Source organism: Macrotis lagotis, chromosome 6, assembly GCF_037893015.1.
Source record: "Macrotis lagotis isolate mMagLag1 chromosome 6, bilby.v1.9.chrom.fasta, whole genome shotgun sequence".
In the NCBI taxonomy this organism is placed as follows: Eukaryota; Metazoa; Chordata; class Mammalia; order Peramelemorphia; family Peramelidae; genus Macrotis; species Macrotis lagotis.
The window spans coordinates 64124427-64144768 of record NC_133663.1 but is presented as its reverse complement, the minus strand read 5'-3'; the positions used below and the strand labels follow the sequence as shown (position 1 = coordinate 64144768).

The 20342-nt window shown below is 37.6% G+C and overlaps 1 protein-coding gene across 2 annotated transcripts in view; it reads right to left on the bottom strand.

The window, feature by feature from the left end:
- FARSB (phenylalanyl-tRNA synthetase subunit beta) overlaps nt 1–20342 on the bottom strand; it is an 86701-nt gene that overhangs the window by 38989 nt on the left and 27370 nt on the right. For both annotated transcript variants that reach the window (XM_074191271.1, XM_074191270.1), the window contains exons 8-15: nt 14543–14613; nt 12916–12977; nt 12766–12817; nt 8957–9018; nt 8481–8688; nt 7963–8043; nt 6041–6133; nt 4659–4776 (exon numbers count right to left, since the gene is read on the bottom strand). In XM_074191271.1, the coding sequence (XP_074047372.1) occupies nt 4659–4776; nt 6041–6133; nt 7963–8043; nt 8481–8688; nt 8957–9018; nt 12766–12817; nt 12916–12977; nt 14543–14613 (747 nt within the window). The remainder of the gene's footprint in view (nt 1–4658; nt 4777–6040; nt 6134–7962; nt 8044–8480; nt 8689–8956; nt 9019–12765; nt 12818–12915; nt 12978–14542; nt 14614–20342) is intronic.

Here is a 20342-nt window from a genome sequence, read left to right as displayed (position 1 = left end):
GTAATTGTACAGAAAAGCATTTAGAAACGGAGAAAGCAGGGTGGAGCCAAGATGGCAACAAGAGAGGATCTTCTCTTGGGTGCTCTCTCTTAAAACTTATAAACTAAAGACTAACTGAATTTTCGAGAGACAGAACCCACAGAGGGATCCAGTGAAGCAGTTCTCTAACCCAAGGTGACCTGGAAGAGCGGAAAGGCTCTGCTCCCCGGGGTTGGAGGGGTAGCCCACCAGAGCAAAGGAATTTCAGCCTCTTGGAGGCAGCCCCAGGGCACTGGGAGCCATGGCTCACAGCAGCAAGGGCAGTTTCCTGACCTACACCCCGGGAAGCACCAGGCACAACTTGGGGGATCAGTGGAGGTACCTCTGCCAGAGTGAGCATGTAAAGCCCAGCCCTCAGGCACACAGCTGGGGCAGCCCAGATCCAGGAATGGGAAGCAGAAGCCAGTAAGCAGGAGCCCCCAGGGCATGAGTGCTGAGCATAGGGAGGGGAGTGGAGAGAGACTGTGGAGCGCTGTCCTCTGTCCCTGGAACAAGACTCTGGGGCTGGCTCTGACCACATTCAGATCCTGATTGCAGTCTAGGCCCCCCCATAGAACAGCAGGGACCCCCCACCTCAGCCCCGTGGCAGAGGGGTGCACTTATGGTCATTTTGTGGGGGGTGTCTCAATAATACTCAAAAGTTCAGGAAGCACCCCAAAACCAGGCTTAGGCTGGGGAAATAAGTAAGAAATAAAGAGGAACACCACTGAGAAATACTTTGCCTGTGATCCCAAGAAGGATCAAAGCACTCAATCTGAAGATGAGGAAGCAACCTGCATCTAAAGACTCCAAGAAAAAAACAGAAATTGGGCTCAGGCTATTGACAGAGCTCAAAAAAGACTTTGAAAATCAAGTGAGGGAGACAGAAGAAAAATTGGGAAAAGAAATGCGATAGATGCAGGAAAAACATGAAAAAAAAGTCAGCAGCTTAGTCAAGGTGATCCAAAAAATGTTGAAGAAAATAACATGTTAAAAACTAGCACAGGTCAAATGGATAAAACAGTTCAAAAAGTTATTGAGAAGAATGCTTTAAAAAGCAGAATTGGTCAGATGGAAAAAGATAAGAAAGCTCTCTGAGGAAAACAAATCCTTCAGACAAAGAACGGAACTGAGGGAGATTGGTGATTTTATGAGAAATCAGGACACACTACTTCAAAACCAAAAGAATGAAAAATTAGAAGAAAATGTGAAATGTCTCATTGAAAAAACAACTGAGGGGCAGCTAGGTGGAGTAGTGGATAAAGCACCAGCCCTGGAGTCAGGAGTACCTGGGTTCAAATCTGATCTCAGACACTTAATAATTACCTAGCCGTGTAGCCTTGGGCAAGCCACTTAACCCCATTTGCCTTGCAAAAAAAAAAAAACCCTAAAAAAAAAGAAATAACTGATATGGAAAACATTTAGAAAAGATAATTTAAAATTATTGGAATATCTGAAAGTCATGATCAGGAAAAGAGCCTTGACATCATTTTTTTTTTAGGTCTGAGGCCAAATTTGAACTCAGGTCCTCCTGACTCCAAGGCCGGTACTCTATCCACTGCGCCACCTAGCTGCCTCCAATTTTCAAAGAATTACTACGGGAAAATTGCCTTGATATCCTACAAGCAGAGGGCAAAATAGAAATTGGGAGAATCCACAAATGTCCCTGAGAAAGAGATCCAAAAAAACCCAAAAAAAACAAACCCAAACAACCCCCAGAATATTGTAGCCAAGTTCCAGAACTCCCAAGTCAAAGAGAAAATATTACAAGCAGCCAGAAGGACACAATTCAAATATCATGGAGCTACAGTCAGGATCACACAGGACTTAGCAGCAACTACATTAAAAGCTCATAGGGCTTGGAATATAATATACTGGAAGGCAAAAGAGCTTAGAATGCAACCGACAATCAACTGCCCAGCAAAAATGAAGATCCTCTTCCAGGGAAAAAGATGGACTTTCAATGAATCAGGGGAATCTCAAATGTTCCTGGTGGAATGGCCAGAAATGAACAGAAAGTTTGATCTTCAAATACAGGACTCAGGTAAAGAATAGATAATGGAGAAAGGCAAAATATGAGGGACTTAATGATTAACTACATGTATTCCTGTATAGAAAAATGACACTGATAATACTCATATGAACCTTCTCAGTTAATAGAGCAGGTAGAAGGAGCTTTTATAGATGAAGCACGGGAGAAAGCTGAATTTGAAGATAAAATGTGGTGTAAAAATGGAGTCAACAGATAAAAGGGAAATATAATGGGAGAAAGAAAAAGGAGAGGAGGAATAGGCCAAGATCTTTCATATAATAAGATATTTCTTTATTACAATGAGCTATTGCAATGATATGGAAGGAGGGAAGGTGAGGGGGAATGAGGGAATCTTCACTCTCATCAGAGGTGGCTAGGAGAGGAAACAGCATATATACTCAATGGGGTATAGGCATCTGGAGTAAGAAGGAGAGGGGGTGATGGGGGAAGGGAGGGATATGAGTGATGGAGGAGAGGATGGACCATGGGGGGAGAGTGGTCAGATATAACACATTTTCTTTTTTACTTCTTGCAAGGGGCTGGGATTGGATGGCCTGTTCAGGACCATAGGGCCAGGTGGATGCTGGGCCTAAGGGGTGGTATAGGGGCTTGGGGCCTCTTGGCTCCTGGACCAGGGATCTGTCTGCTGTGCCACTCAGCTACCCTACAGTAGAGTCAGAGTGAAAGGAGAGAGAAAATATAGTACATGGTAGTGGAGAAATATGAAAGGAGGGAGTTGTGATCAGCAATGGCAACAGTGGAAAAATATGGAAGTAACTTTTGTGATGGACTTATAAAGAATGTGATCTACCCGTGACAGAGCTGGTGGTGTTGGAACACAGAATGAAGCACATTTTTTATTACTAAATTTTTTTTGGGGGGGGAGGGTGTTGCAGGGCAAATGGGGCTGGGTGGCCTGCCTGGGGCCACTCAGCTGGGTGCTCCTGGCTCAAGGGCCAGTGCTCTGTCTGCCACCTGTCCGCCTCTATTATTATTTTATTATTATTTTATTTTGGGTCTTTTTTTGTTTTTGGTTTTTGCAGGGCAAATGGGGTTGGGGTAGCTTTCATGGGGTCACAGTTGGGTGATTGTTGGATGTACAGGGCTGGATTTGGGCTCAGGTACTCCTGGCTCCTGGGCTGGTGCTCTGTCCGCTGCACCACCTGGCCATACCTACAATTATTATTATTTTTTTAATTTTAACTTTAATTTTTTTCTCTCCCCTTTACTTTATCACTCATACGGGTCTATATTTTTTGGGGGGGAGGGGGTATTGTGTTTACTCTCTTTTTTTTTTTTTTTTTTTTTAGGATTTTGCAAGGCAAATGGGGTTAAGTGGCTTGCCCAAGGCCACACAGCTAGGTAATGATTAAGTGTCTGAGACCAGATTTGAACTCAGGTACTCCTGACTCCAAGGCTGGTGCTTTATCCACTACACCACCTAGCCGCCCCCTGTGTTTACTCTTAAATGAGAAAATTTTAGTAATGTATAAAAAACATTTGTACAAAATAAGAATAAATAATAAATTAAAAAAAGAGAGAGAAATGGAAAAAGCACCACACAAACTCAAGGTGCTACCAGATGATGCTGAATTGCATTCTGCGTTATAAGAGTAAGCCAGTTCAATGTGGAAAAACAGCTATGTACACAGTCCACCTATAGATAATGGAATTCATTATAATAATGAGCAACTCTTCCTGGAGATGTACAGCATTCAGGTTTGGGTCTCTGTAAATGGATAAGTGATGGCAAATAAATGTTTTAGGATGATACTTAAAAAAAAACTCTTAGTTTTTCTAACACACACACACACACACACTCCCCAAAGAGTCTGAAAGGATGAATGGCTGATTAAACAATAGTGGGATTTAAACTTGTTAGTTCCAGGGATCCTAGGAAACACTGGCAGTAGCTTAATCGTTTGGAAGCGCTATGTACGGAGGGATAGCTGGCTATACAGCTTGAAACAATCACATTCTGACTTGCCCCACCAAAGAGTGCCCAGGGGTGTTTGTCTGGAACAGATTTCACTAGCAACTTGGTATAGATACCTACTAAACATACTATATATTTATTAAGCACCCACTGTGAGCAAACATCACACAAAGTACCAACTGACAATCACTGCCCTCATAATTGCCAGGCCATGCACAAATAAGCAAAACCTGATACAAAACACACACACACACACACACACACACACACACACAATGAATGCAATTGTTGTTGCTATTTCTAAGTGGGAATGACAAGCATTACAAGTAAAAAAGAATATGAATATAACCATGGTATATCAGAGAAAATGTTAAATGCCCTAGAACAAGAATTCTTAACCTTTTTTTGTTTCCTGGACTCCTCTAGCAGTCTAGTGAATCCTGTGGCCCCTTCTTAGAATAATGGCTTTAGATGCATAAAATAAAATAAATAGGATTCAAAAGAAACCAATTATACTGACATACAGTTGTCAAAATATTTAATAATTCCTGACCCCTAGAAATTATTCTCTAAGGTTAAGATTTTAATAAATCAACTTTTCTAGTATTATCACTTTTTTTTTCATGCAAGTTCTTTTAAATAAAAGAATCAATGTTGAAAAAAAGATCTTACCTCTGCTGGAATCCTTTACTACAATGTCAGAAATTTCAAACAGCTTCAGAGGTAGGGGCATTTTCCTATTAGCAGCAATTGTCTTCAAGAGCCCAGGAAGAAGAGTTGTACGTGCTACCTGCAAGACAAGAAAAACCTTACACCTGTGAGGCTTAAATTGACTTCAAAAAGTACTAGTTTCCCTTATTCTCTGAATTAGTTAAATTTATTATCACTCAAGTTTTAAATGAGCAATAAAGCACACTCCAGCAACGTTACAGTTTTAAAACAACTGTTACCAAGATATCAGGAATAAAAAAAATAAGGTTCTTGCTTCAAACAAAACCACATTAAAAATCAGTCTGATTTCACTGCTTAGAATATGTCCTAAAAAGAGCAAAGACAGGAAAAAATGTCCCTCATTTACACAATCATTCATAGAAGTAGCAAAGAACTGGAAACAAAGTAGAACCCATCAATTGGGGAAGGGCTACACAAACTGTGGTATGGGTATGGAATGGAATATTACTGTATCCTAAGGAATGAGACAAACATAAAAAATCCAGAGAAACGTGGAAAGAGCCATATGAATTTAATGTGAAGAAAGTTGAACCAAAAAAATACCATGTATAAAGATCAAAATAACAACAGTTATAGTTAAAAGCATACAGTGACCAGTTGGGTTTCCAGACAAGTGATATTAAAATATAGAACCTTCCTTTTTGTTAAGAAATTAGAGATTATAAGAACTAAAAGCTAAATATGCTATCAGTGCAATTGCTCTTTAGACAACTTTTTAAAGGAAGTCATTTTAAACTACATAAACTTATTAACAGGTTTTTTGGGAAAATATATTCTTTATAGAGTAATGCAAACATATCTTACCTCGTTGGCAAGAATAGGAATTATGGAATCTATAAGATTTCATGCTTGGGCTTCATTAACTCATTAACTCTCTATATGTTTTTATCTGCATTAAGAAAATGCATCTTTCATAATCTCAAACATCTGCTCAAAATGAAGGCATTCATTCCTCTTGTGAAATAAAAGGCAATTACACCCATGGAATTGGAGACAGAAACTTGGGTACCAAGCTTCCTAACTATTTATTTCTAAGTACAAGCTATTCAAAAGTCACAGTTTTATAAATTAAGGAGGATTTGTTTGCATTATTTCATTTGCATATGTTATTTACAGTCAGACATGAACTAAGCCATGGCAACTATAAGAAGTAACAAGATGGTTTCAGTTCCCTAGGGAAAGAAATGAGACAGTATTCTACTTTATTTCAAGCAAAAGGACAATACCATATAGGGCAGGTTACACTCTCCCTTTTATAAGTATGTATACTAACCACTAGCCTCAAGGAATTCAGGAAAGTGCTTAGTCACCAAAATTCTTACCTGAAATTCTGCTGTCTTGGGATTGGCTATATGAACTGCCTTTGTTGCAGAAATATCCATACCAAGTTTACCAGCAACATCCTCTTGTGAGCACTAAGAAACAACACATTTAGAACCGATTCCCATAGAAATGGTTAAATTTAAAAAAAAATTGTGTAATTCTCTATGTCACCTTACTATCTTCTCCTAAGTAAGGCATCTTTATTCTAAGTTCAAGTCCACGTGCTAAAAATGGTCTCTCTCTCTCTCAAAAGAGTCTTGAGCAGATGCTATTTATCAAGTTACTATTGCTATAGTGAACTTTCTTGCCAACATTTAAATCAAGCAGAGTCCATTCTGGAGATGCTGAGAGGTATTGCACCCAAGCTCTCCACTGATTGAGCCTAAACCTACTTTTCCATTCTTATTCCCTTCCCTCTTTCCTACAAACACCTAGAGTAATGTAGTCAGACTTCTATTATGGGTAAGCAGCAGACAACCTTGTCTAGAAGTAGCACAACATAGTACAAACTATGCTAGAGTTGGGATCAGAAAATCTGTGTTCATTTGAACAACGATCTACCACTTCCTAGCTACATGACTTTGGCAAGCCATTTAAACTCTATGGGCTACATCTATAAAATTAGGGGCTTGGATAACATGGTGACTATAATCCCTTCTAATGCTCAAAATATGATGCTCTAAGAATCTGCTTTATGTCCATATGGCCTCTTAATAAAAAGTGGTGAGATAACCAAAAAAGGGGTTTCAATTTGAGCAAAGTGACCTATCAAGTCCAATAATTCACTGTTGCAAGTAATATTTGCTGCGCAAATTAGTGCTAATGGGAACCTAGCTTTAACCTGGAATGACTGTAGCATTAGAGTTATAAACCTATTTTTAATAAACAGAGCTAGGAGATATAGCTCACTGCAGAGTCCTATGAAATTCCTTAAGTGGGATACTCTGCTTATATTTTGTTTAAGAACAGAAATTTACATACCTTCATGAAACTGATTTATATTGAGATTAAATATGATTAAACACCCATCAGAATGAGAGTCATCAACAAAATGTTCCAAATTCATAATCTGTGACTAAGTGCAATATTTGGGATCTTTGCCATTGACAAAAACAATGGTAAATACCTGCCTACTGACTTCTAAACCAGGACAGGCTGCATGATGGAATTTAAGGATTGAAAAAAAATGAAATGAAAAATTGCTCTCTACAATGGCTCATTTGCCACTGTAACATGGCATCATTTAAAAGAATATATTAGAGATTTAGCTATGAGAAGGCAATTAGGTCCCTCTCCCCTTCAATTTCTGGTAAAGTATAATTTGTTTGAAAACTCAAACACTAAAGGGGCAGGCTTTATAGAAAAGTCAGAGAACTATAATTCACAGATATAATTTTAAATAGTTAACTGTTTTATTCCATCTAATTCTGTAAATAATCCACTTCCTCATTTAAATCTTTCATATTAACTTCTGAACTCAAAGCAAATGTCTGAAGATGGTAGGTAATAATGCAGAACAATTGTCAAGTCTTTAACTAGGGCGGCATCTAGTGGGCATTGCCATGATGGAATCCAGATTAGAAAATATTGAGATAATTCAGCTGTGAAATCCATAACTGGCCCATGATCTTTTCATGGAATTACAGAATATGAGAGTTTAACCCAGGAGATGCTAGATCAAGTACTTCCATTTAGCCTTTCTCACTCATAGCGGAGAATCAAAGTATCCACATTTACAGAATACAAACACCACCAATTCATGCAGAGGTTATTCTCGTAGCATTAGCAAAGGCTGACTTGCCAACAGCACTACAAATTCCTTACATTCATATTCTATTATGATAAAATCATGAAAAATAGGTTTAAAGCTCAAAAATTAAAGTAAGTTATCAACCATTAAATGCTAGCCAGTAAGACATACCAGAGCAAAGGTAAGAGCTTCGGTGAATCCCGCAGCTGCCAAGTCATGCCTCAGGAGCTCCGTAAGTTTATTCAGAGGTAACTATAAGATAAAAGTTATAGTCATACTATTTAATTATTTAAAAAGATACCTACTTTTCTTAATTTTTTTTTTAGCACAAAGAAAGGGCACATCATTATGGAGTCAAAGCTTCATAATTCTGCTACTGCCATTCACACACAGGCACAGACAGTATCTGTCTTTGGACCCAACTTGAGAAAATGAGCCTTCCCATTAGAGTCAGCAAGGGCTCCAAGCCTAAAACCTGTCTTTTTTCAAAGAACTAGCCACCATAGGTCTCCAACTTGCTCTAATCAGTAGGGCATCTGTTTTGTATCCCATCCACTGCAAATGCCTCTCATAGCAAAGCATGTCCAAATATTGTTTAATTCTTATGCTCTGTTTTTCTCAAAGCCCTCCTGGCATTCAATAGTCAGTTACTAACAATAAGGGGTGTTTATTTAAGGGTGCAATCTTACTTGATTAGCTATGGTGTACGTTTTCGGTATAGTCATCTGAATGTTGTTATAACCATAAGCAATAGCTGCATCTTCTACTATATCACAGGCATGGATAATGTCAGCTCTGGTTGGAGGGATTTCAATCTCTATCTGGTTCCCATCCCCTATGACTTCTGACTTTAAACACATCCTAGTCAGAAGCTTTGCAAGACTTGCTGGAGTTTCACTGAAATAAGAAATAGGAAATAGGAATGAAAATTTCACTGCATTTTTCAAACCATTACTATATTTTGAGAAAAAAAAATGTGACATGACAAACTTCTTTATGAATTAATTTTAAAATGAGAGACAGAATAATATTTTGTACTATACTGTCATCTTCCCAAGGGAATTGAAAAGCCTTTCCAAACATTCCTTGAGATAAGATAAAATATAATTTCCTCTAATTCTTGTATACTCTTTGAATGAATAAGAATGAGTTTTCCTCTGCATACCTGATTCCAATTTGCTTGTTAATTAAATCAGCTTTTACCATCTCCTTTCGGTAAGTTAATTCCTATGGAGAAGGAGAAGATTTTATAAAACATATGAGAAAATTAAATCAATCTACATTAGGATACAGATTTAGAAGCTTCCTAATACCATTTTAAAAAAAATTCATCACCAGTTTAGCTGCAATTTTTTAAAAAGGCAAATGAATTAGGATTAGTTAATATTCAGAACATTTTACTTTATGTGAAAAAAACTAACTTTAAAAGATTCCTTAACAGACAGATCCATGGATATATTGCTTACTGATCAACTCACTATGAAATATTACAAAGATTCCCTTAAGCAAAACTCTAAATAAGGAATAAAGCACTGAACAATATTTTCTGAAGACTTAACCAGTCTTTCCAATAACAAAGCACTGGAATATAATGTATCACCTCATGATTTTTTTGAACTGGGCTTTAAGATTTTGGCAAGCTTGGCCTGACAGGTCAAATTACTGTGAAAAGAAAACCACACTTAAAGATAACATTATTTTTAGGTTAGTCCCACTTCTAAACTCAAAGCCTACTAATCAAAGATCATAGATATAAGTAAGTCAAAAGCAAAGAATTAAAACAAAAACACACATTTACATAATTCTGTAAGGATTATAAAGTTCTTTCCTCACAATTATCCTTTGAGAAAGGTTGTAGAAATAGTCTACATTGTCCCCATGTAATAGAGGGGAGAAACTGAGGTTCTAAGAGGCTAAATCTCCAATGGTCCTATAGATGATATTTGTTTGAGGAAGGATTCAAATCCAGGACAAGTCGGCCAGGCTTCAGACTCTTAATAACTACTTCAACCTGCTTTACTATAAAATGGGGAATCATCATGACCTTGCTGGATGGTCAAGGGCTTAGCAGTGCCCAATATCCAGTAGGTACTTCCCCATGCCACATTGCTGCTCAACTAAAAAAAGATTGTCTTATGTATTCATAACTTACTTAAAAGAATAAATTTTTGGGGGCAGTTAGGTGGCGCAGTGGCCTCAGAGTCAGGAGTACTTGAGTTCAAATCCAGCCTCAGACACTTAATAATTATCTAGCTGTGTGACCCTGGCCAAATCACTTAACTCCACTGTCTTGCCAAAAACAGTAAGATTTTTGCCTCACATTAGGGTTTCAGGTATAGAATAGGCCTCTCTGCCCATCATACCTATCTGGCAGCACCTATCATACCTATCTGTGCCTTCAAAGTATTCTCAGAATAACTAGGTATAATCTAAGTAGATTCCATGATCCTCAATCCCCCTATCTCTGTGGTCCCCTGAGAAGGACCAGCCTTGGATTCTTGGTGAAGGACTAAAAGATTTTTATTCTCAGTAACTTCCCTTTGTCTACAATGGGGCTTATTGATCTGGGGTTAATGAGCTTTATAAAATGGTTTCCTCCATAATTCTGTGTGTTTTATTTTGTGCACTTAAAAATCCTCTTCTGAGGTGATCATCAACAGTCTTCATCTCCCAGAATTCCAAAACAGGTCATGACACAAAAGTGATTAGGAACCCCTGTCCTAAATGGATGCCTTCCCTTCAGTCCTAGGCACTTCAACAGAGACAGGTCCAGACCAGAGGCTGGGCACACCAGCCCACTGAGGCCAGGACTCTTTGCCTGCCCATGGCGGGTGCTGCCAGAGGGCAGTTGTCAAGGAGAATCCTGGCACTTCATAGTACATCTCCACTGAGAAAGAAAAGGATATGCTCCAGAAAGTGGGAGATCTAAAAGCTTACGCTTTTCCATTTACTTCGGGTATCTTAATCATGCAAAATAGCCTATCCCTGAACAACTTCTGAATTTGTTTCAAATTTCTAAGTGTTGCTGATATCTGTAAACATAAAATCTTAAAAATAGATATTAAGCTATGATGTGTCCTTACATTTCAAAGTCTTGCTTCCACTTCTGTTACAGAAAAGGTTTTTCTCTCCACACACTTTTTACATCACACATTTTAAAAATTGTCTTATTCCAAAAGACTTAAGATAGAAAATGTCACCCACAGCCAATGAAAGAACAATGGGATCTGAATGCAGACTAAAGCATACTATTTTCACTTTTTATTTTAGATTTTTTTTGGGGGGGAGTTCTCCCCTTTTGTTTGGATTTTTCTTTTACAACATGACTACTATGGAAATATTTTAACATGACTGTACATGTATAATCTATATCAGATCACTTGCTGTTTTGGGGGAGGGAAGGGAAGAAGAAAAATGCAGATGTTAAAATCTTACAAAAAAAATGAATGTTTAAAATTATCTTCTAATTAAAAAAATTTAAATGATAAAAAGGAAAAATATATTCATTATAATAAGAACTGACTTAAAAACTATACAGCATTTTGAAAAATCCTACTACTTCACTTGTATAAGAATACCAAGACCTAAGGGGCCTTTTAAAATTAATTATCTCAAAATGAAGAGTAATATGTAAGGGAAAAAAATTAATCATATTTTAAAATGTATTTCTCTACCCCTTTCTGAATGTTTAATACAACATTTGTATAAACCTCTGAGTTTAATATAGATTTAAAAAAACCTATTTCTTATTAAACAGCAAGTTTTTGTGTTTCTTTTTTTAAAAAGAATTCTTTGGGACCAAAATGATGAACTCAAAGAATTTCATGGGTAGAAGGGCTTCCAGAGGTTATCTAATTCAACCCTGACCTTCACAGCAATCCTTTCTACAACAACATTCCTAACAAATGGAGACCTCCAGTGTTGGTCTCCTATGTGAGGAAGTTTCTGATATAAAGTTAAATATCAAGTTTATTTATATAAAGTTAATGTTTATTTCTTTGCAATTTCCACCCTTTGAAGTAAGCTAACTAAGTTGTGGTTAGTTATTGTCTCATTCAAACCAAGAATTTTCTAAAACAGCAGAGTTAAGAATTCCAGTCCTATGACTGAAATCCCCTATTTTTTGTAGTTACACCAATATTCTAACTTTATGATCAGTACCATTCCTGATGATAAACCCTAATTCATCTGAAGGCAGGACTCTGGCTCCTGCATAGAGATTCCACACTGTTATGAAGGTAGGTATGAAGACAAAAAGTGCCCTTCTATGCTCTTGTGTTTTCCTCACTAATAACTGCTCTTCAGGATTTGACAGACTACACACGACATAGTAACATCCTTGCTAAATCAGGGTTATATCCCTGAATAGTCTCAATACTGTCACCCGCTACACTGGTCACATTAGGTTACCCCAGGGGGTTCAGAGGTTTGGACTTTTTATTGAGTTTTTCAGCCCTTACCACAAATGCATTAACTACTGAATTAGGCTGGAGGATATATTTGAAACGATTTATTAGTTACAGCAATGGCCCTCAGCAAATTCCCAGTTCAGATGACTGAACAGGACTAATTAAGTCTGAGGTGCCAACTGTGTATTCTTCTTGTGAGGGGTAGAATTACAAATGACCCAGTTAAAAAGTCAGGTCAAAGAGGTTATGGCCTATTGGGCTTTTCAGGCCTCCTCCCTACAGTAGAACTCTTCTTCCTAGTCAGTGAAGTCATACATTGGACAGAACAGTGGAGCCAGGAAGACCTGAGTTCTAATCTGAGCTCAGACACAAGCTGTGTCCTCTCCTAGGATAATCATCTCACCTCTGCCTCAGTTTCCTTATCTGTAAAAGAGGAATAATAATAGCACCTACTCACAGGATTATTGTAAGGATCAAATGAGATAATATTTGTATGGCAATAAGCAAACTTTAAAACACTATAAAAATGGTAGCTATTATAACTGTTGTTATTTTAAATACTTACTGGATACATATAGGATTTTCCATTAGGATAAATTACTTCAGCAGCTTCAACTCTGAAAGAAAAAAACCACAAATTGATTTTTTTTTTTTTAGTTTGGTCATTCACAAGAGAAAAGTCTGGTCATACTCAAAAGCAATTTGTCCTACTTACGTAAACTGCTTCTCACAGTATTCACTGAACATTGTGACGATGACATCAAGGACGATTTTTGCCTGGATAAAGAAAAACACCATTGTGACCACTAGGCTCCACAGGTAAGACAGAAAATGAATAATGGTTCATTGGCCATCCCCTTTCTAGCTTCCTAGAGTTGGAATTCTCTGTATACTTTCTAAAGAAGGACATTAGATTGTCTAGTTCCTGTCTTTGTGCTCTCCAGATCTGTAGTCATCAAAATCCCAGTTTTGCGTCTGTGGTGGATACAAATCCATATTCTGTTTAGATTCTTCTTTCAAAAACAATTGAAGACACTAAAAAAATTTCAACTAGCTTTATTATGCAATACAGGGACATTTTTTTTTATTTAAAATGCTTTGGTAAGCTACAGATCTGATAAAGCTGGGGGAGAAAAGGCAGGCATTTGGTTGAGCTCACCCAAAATTCCCTCTGAACAACTTTAAATAACACTTCAGAACAAATTCTGCAAGCAATAGAACCCACAAAAAGATTAGGTGAAATAATTTTCCAACCCAAGGAGACAACAACTTAGAAGGTCAGTAAGGAAGGTCTAGAATACCAGGGTGAGGGTGGCCTTGGGAACCAAACAAATAATGGCCAGAGGTTACTCCTAAACTCTTGACCCATAGATGGTAAAGGGTTGAAAAGGAGTGCAGAACTCTACTGCACTGCCCAAACAGGAATCTGAGTTACAGGCTGGACTGCAGTTCAAGGATGAGAAGGAACACTAGCATACCACAACTTGCAGCTCCAAGGTAACAGGGGACTCTGGGCACAGATCCAAGGAGGAAAAAAAAGTGCTTGTGGTCACTCACAACCAGAGTACAGCCAAAGAGGGTAGAAAACACATCCCTCCTTAGATCGCACCACCTTAGAATAACTGAAAATCTTTATATCCCCAGAACCAGCTTCAAAAAAATCCTGAAGCTTGACATAGAGCCCCCTCCACTCCAGGAACAACTTTATACAGTTAAAAGTCAAACAATAGCTGGATGATTGTACAGATATAACCTACATCAGAAGGGAGAGAGGTTTAAAAATATGGAACTCAAAAACTTACAAAAAGATGAGTGTTAAAAACTATCTTTGCATGTAATTGAAAAAATAAAACAGCATTTAAAAAAAAGAAACAGTTGGGAAAGTGCTACATCCAAAGCCTAAAGAAAAATGTGAATTGGTCTCACACATAAAACGAATCCCTGAAAGAAAGGATTTTAACAATTAAATAAGTTAAGTAGAGCAAATCATAATGATTTAATCCTTTACGGAAAATATCTAAAGGTCTTTTGAAGAAATAGGGATCATAGGCAAGAATGAGATCATCATATAACCTTCGAGATTTTTCTTTAGAAATTATCTTTATATCTACAGCAAATTAAAAACTATATGCAAATATTTAAGAAAGCACCCCTTTCTAGTTAGTACTTGATCTGGATCGCATTTAAGAAGCACCACAACCAATCTATGGACTATTCTTATCTCTTTGTGCTAAACTATGCCTACCTTGAATATTGATTATTTTTAAATTTAGATATTTGCTCCAAGAATATAAGTAGAAACAAAAAAGGCCCAACAGCATAAGAATTCAAGTTCTATTTACCTTAGTAAGATCAGTTCCTGTGCATTCAATAAACACGTTTCTGGTTTTTAATGTGATTTTCGAATGATTGCCTACAAGAAGCATAAAACAAAATTCCAAAAGGTCTATTTTAGAAAGACAAAGAATTATCATTATACAATATCATGAGTACCTTTTTATTGGATAAATAGTCAAACAAAAGAGAAATTAAAATTTATTTGAACCTAGAATCTTCTGGATCAGAGACAAAGACTATAGTTAATTTCTGGGGCCTATGCTAGTGGCAAATAAAAGAGGTTTTTATGGGGAGTTCACTTCTTTCAAAGACAATTTAAATCCTCCCTAAAGAAGATGTTTGAATCATCCTTACAATCTATATTTGGAAATCAATACTTCCAAATATAAACTTCAGCTAATCAGAATGCCTAAACAGTTCTAGTTAGTTGAAGTACAATCCTTTAAATGATAGATCATTAAAATTATAACCTTCTAAATGAAAAATCTGGTAAAATGTACTATATACTTTCCTGCTTTCTATGCTTTGTTTTATTTTATTTTTATTTTTATTGTTTTGTTTCATTTTATTCACTTCAACAGACATTTCTGTGCCTACTTTGTACAAGGCACAGTTACACCAGCTAAGGATACCAAGATAGAAGGGGTACAATTCTCAGAACCTTGTTCTTCAACCTGGGAGAGGGAAGAGAAGAGGCAACAAGAGGTTGTGGGAAATGTGCCCAATTGGCAGTTTGAGGATCTGTATTTGAATATTCTCTCTGGCACTGACCATAAGTTATTACTACTACTTAGAAGAAATTTACAATCTATTAGTAACCAGGTAATAATCTTCTTTACATTCTACTTAACACATGGATTATCAGAATTCTAGACATTTGCATATCTAGAAAAAGCATAATTGCACTTTTAATGTTACAAGCTTAGAAAGGCCTGTATGGGACCTATATAAAACAGATTTTTTTTTTAATCAAAGCTATTCAGTCTGAATGTCATATCCAAAATAGCACAAATGACATCATAAATCACAGCATTAAATACAAGCAGGAAGATGTTGAAAACATTTCCACACAAACTCTTTTTCTGTGCTCCAGTTGAGGTTCCCTTCCTAGGTTTCAGGGAGGCCCTAAAGAGCTACTGATACCTAAATGGAGTGATGTGGAAACAGTGGTACAAACCATAAAGCTTAAGGTTATTTAGTTCTTTAAGAAAGATATCTATGGTCTTATAAAATTCAGACAACAAATTTTTGTTGTCAGGGGGAAAAGTAGGAATTAACTAAATTGCTCTTTCTCTCATCCTTCCTAAGACTTCATAGATCTTTGCCTGCTTGTGCCACCCAATTATTACTAATCTCTCTTATTCTCCTGCTTTTCCTCACTCATATGGCTTGCCCCAAGATTATTCCCCTTTGTATTTAACAGCTGACAGTTTTAGAGAAATCTCCAGCCAGGGGCTTTTTTTCCTTAGGCTAGCCTTCCTTCAGAAGGCTCTGACCCTAGTTCTTCATGAGAGGACTCTCTCAGTGATGGTTACTCAGGGATGGGCTAAAGGGTGGGGTTTGGTTAGAGGAAGGGAAACCCTACCAAGACTCACACTTTCAATCATCTCACTGTGCCCACCATAGGGGTCTCCTTGCCTGACTTGCCTGCCTGACCTGAAGGTCATTTCCTAGAAGTCATGATACCCTCAGAACAGATAAGATTGGACCTTCTGTTCTTTCAGTCCAAAGTCAGCAGGTGCCATGGTCTGATTCCATCTCTCTCTGGATTCTCAAAGACTATACCAATGAATAGAAATTTTTCCTTAAAAGGAATACAAGATGTATTTAGGATCTGCTATTAGAAGTGATTGTACTCAGAAACTTCAATTAAGCTTCTCACCAAATGTGTCCTTGAGAACATTAAATTAAAAAAGGAGAAATGGGAGGAAATGGGCTAGAAAAAGTAAAAAACAAATAAAAAACAAAGCTGAATTAATTTCCAAATAAATCTTATAATGATGGATAAATTAAAAGGTTCAAAAAAAATCTAACTTAAAATACTAGAAATGCCCACCAGAGAATTTAAGTCATCTCTCTACAAGAAAATCTACATTATCATTAGTTATGACATCATTGAATGTCAGAACTAAAAAGGACTTTGGAAATCATCTGTTCCAACTTTCCTACTTTTTGATGTCTCTCCTGAATGCTCATTCTACACCAAAGATCCACTGCCACAGTAGGCTTCAGTCATGTGACAGGAAGCCAGATATAACAGACAACTACAGCACTGCCGAAATGTCCAAACATCAGCTTTGGCATGTCCAAACACTGGGTAAGTTTTGCTAAGAAGAGAGAGGGAAAAGCATGGAAGAGAATGTGAACCCAACTGAGACTCACGCTCTCAATCTTGTCACTGTGCACGCACATGCACACGCGCGCGCGCACACACACACACACACACACACACACACACACACACACACACTAGGGTACTCCTTGCTGGACCTGTCTGCCTGTCCTGAAGTTCACTCCCTAGAGAGCATATTGCTCTCAGAAGTTCTTGGACCTCCTGCTCTTTCACTCCAGAAGTAGCAGGTGCTGTGGTCTCTGACACCTCCTTTCCTGTGACTGACATGCAGGATGATTCTCCATTTCCTCCTCTTAAGACTGAAAGTTCTTTGTCCTAAAAACTGCTTTGCTGCAATTTCCCCTTTAAGTCTGTGCAAATCCTCATATTTGAAATTAAAAAATGAAATATTCCCATAATAAGAAACAAATTCAATCCGAATAAATCACACCTGTGAGAAGTATCTACTATAAAATCTAAGACAATTAAATTCTTCTCAGAGCAATCCAAAATGGAAAGTTGTGAGTTTGCTTCAAGAACTGTGTGAAACTTAATTTTGCAATGGAATCTGGTTAAGTTTGCCAAGTAAAAGAAATTTCCTTTTAGACTTTTGAATTCTAGTCAAACTGCAAACAACCCAAATATTTACAAAAAGAACAATCTGAACTGAGAACATCACCAAAAGAATAGGAGATAATAACTGACATCACCCTCAAATTTGGAACAGGTGTTGAACATCAGGAAAGAAAATTAAAATACATATAATGCTTAGTGAAATTCAGTTCAGCTGTTTAACATTATAAAGAAGGAAAAAGAAGAAATCCTGCCAAGCTCACAGTCATTTCACATTACATTACAATCTCTTCTGAGCCAGAGACTGATCACTCAATGTTAGTAAGCTCAAACTAAGCTCAAATTTCATGATTATGCAATGCAACTGATTTTTATTTTTTCCTATTGAAGAAATGCACCTCCCACCTTTAGCTAGAGAAGTGGAGCACTGCAGGCACGGAAGGTTGCCTATGCTTTTCTTTTTTTTTTCCTTTTTAATTTTTTTAAAATTTTATTTATTTAAGGCAAAGGGGTTAAGTGATTTACCCAAGGTCACACAACTAGGCAAGGATTAAGTGTCTGAGGCCACATTTGAACTCAGGTCCTCCTGACTCCAGGGCTGGTGCTTTATCGACTGCATCACCAAGTGGTCTCTTGCCAACACTTTCAGATGATCAACTGCTTTATGTTAGCTAATTTGACTCAAATTTTTTATTTTTTTGCTACAAAAATAGGACTTAGGGGTGGCAAGGTGGCACAGTGGATAGCACACCGGCCCTGGAGTCAGGAGGACCTGAGTTCAAATCCGGCCTCAGACACTTAATAATTACCTAGCTGTGTGGCCTTGGGCAAGTCACTGAACTCCATTGCCTTGCAAAAACTTAAAAAAAAAAAGGACTTATTTGGAGCAGTAATATCTGAAAATCACTACAATGTAAAGACTTCAGTAAAAAATTTTTTTAATGTAGAGAAGTGATAGACTTCAGTAATTACAACAATAGGATTAAGAACTATTTATATAACACCTGTGACAGGCACTGAACCAGATGCTTTACAGTTATTATCTCATACAACAACCCTGGGAATTGAGGGCTATTATTATACTCACTTTACAGATGAGGAAAGCAGAGATGGTATATACCTGGGGTCATATACCTAAAAGTCTTTGAGGCTAGATTTCATCTGCCTGATTTCAAGCCTTGCACTCTCCCCTCTGAATCACCTGACAGCAAATAAAAAGCTGAGCTCCAAGCCAGAAAGACCTGGATTCAAGTTCCACTTATGATACAAACTGTCTGTGTCCTATGCCAAAGAAGAAACAATTGCTATTTTTATATTTACTCTGTCCTCGTTTCACAGATTGTTGTTTTTGAGGGACTTTGCAAAAGAGCCTATTCTTTGCTTCATTTCTTTCTTAACTGCTTTGTTCACTGAGAAACCCTGAAAGTCTTGCCCTCCCAGTTTAAATTTTTAAAAGTGATCATTTTTGACCTTGTTCCCTCATCTCTCTCCTCTTTCAGCATTAATCACTGAATGAGCTTTCCCTCAGTCAAACCTGGGAAAATCTATAAAAGGCCAAGATCTCCCACTGCATTCAGGGCCATCTCTACATGTCCTGATCCATAAAGGACCACTGGACCCAAATGACTCCAGAGGAGAAAGTGAGGACGGTGGACTTTGCACAGCCCTGTCTCACTTAAATCCACCTTTCTGATTTCAAGGTCTTCTAGAATGAAGGACAAACAACAACAGGCCTATGCAATTCTACGACTGAGAAAGAAAGTGGCAGAGGTGTTAGCCTGACTGGTAGAGGTATGTGGTTCCCTATATCAGTGAAATTACAGCTCCAGATACCAACATTATCCCTATATAAAACATATCTGTGTGTATACAATACACACCCATATATTTTACTATTATTAGATAATATTTTTGATGATGAGTGGAAAAACCTTGATTAGTAATAATTATAAGAAAAAAATCACTCAGTTACCAGAAACTGGTCATTTCTGAGCTTTAAAGTCTCCCTACTTTTAAAACCAGGTCTTGTCATGATTCATTACATCAGTAAGAAGCCTAGCAAGTTAGCCTTTGCTATTTTTTAAATGTCATAGGGCCTTTTCTCCTCCACCCTACTACCCACCACTGGAAAGTTCCCTCCTGTAAGTCTCCTCTCTGCTACCCTTCCTTAGTGGCTCCCAAATGCCCAGGCTGCCAGTGAAACCACATTCTATGAACTGGCAACACCACAGATGGCAGCTTTGCCCTGCTCCACTTCTCTGATCTAGACAGGAGATTCACCATTCTGGGGCTAAACTTGGTCAACCTGGCACTGCTACAGCCCGGAAATCCTGAAATGAAGTGAGCCACAAGTCTCAGGCTCCCAAGAAGCAGGGACTACAAGTGTGGGTCACCACATCCAGTCTCAAAGTCACTTCCTAATGGCTTACCAATCTTGGTAAACTGAAAAATTTTAGTGGAGAAAAAAATAAAAGATTATAACACACCTTAGTAACAAAAATATCAAATATATTTATAACATGCAGGCCCCATTTGTGAAGGATTAAAAAAAAATCCAACAACCAAAAAGGGAAGAGAACAAATATTAGAATTCTTGTGAAACTGGTAAAAGGATGGATCATTTAAGAAATTTTGGAGGCCTTTTCCTAACCCAGTTCTTCAAATCTTTACCCACAAATAGAATAAAACAACCCATTTAAAGATGATCACTTAATTATTATTTATAAGCCAAGATCTGAGTGGCATGTATATATAACTCACACTTTCTGAGAATGAGCGAAGTCTGAATTTAGGGCATCTGTCAATAGCTCTCAAGTTCTGACCCTCCACATTCATGCTATTTTTCCCTTTCCACCCCAGAATATTTTCAGTCAAACCTACATTTTCAGCCCCACTCACAC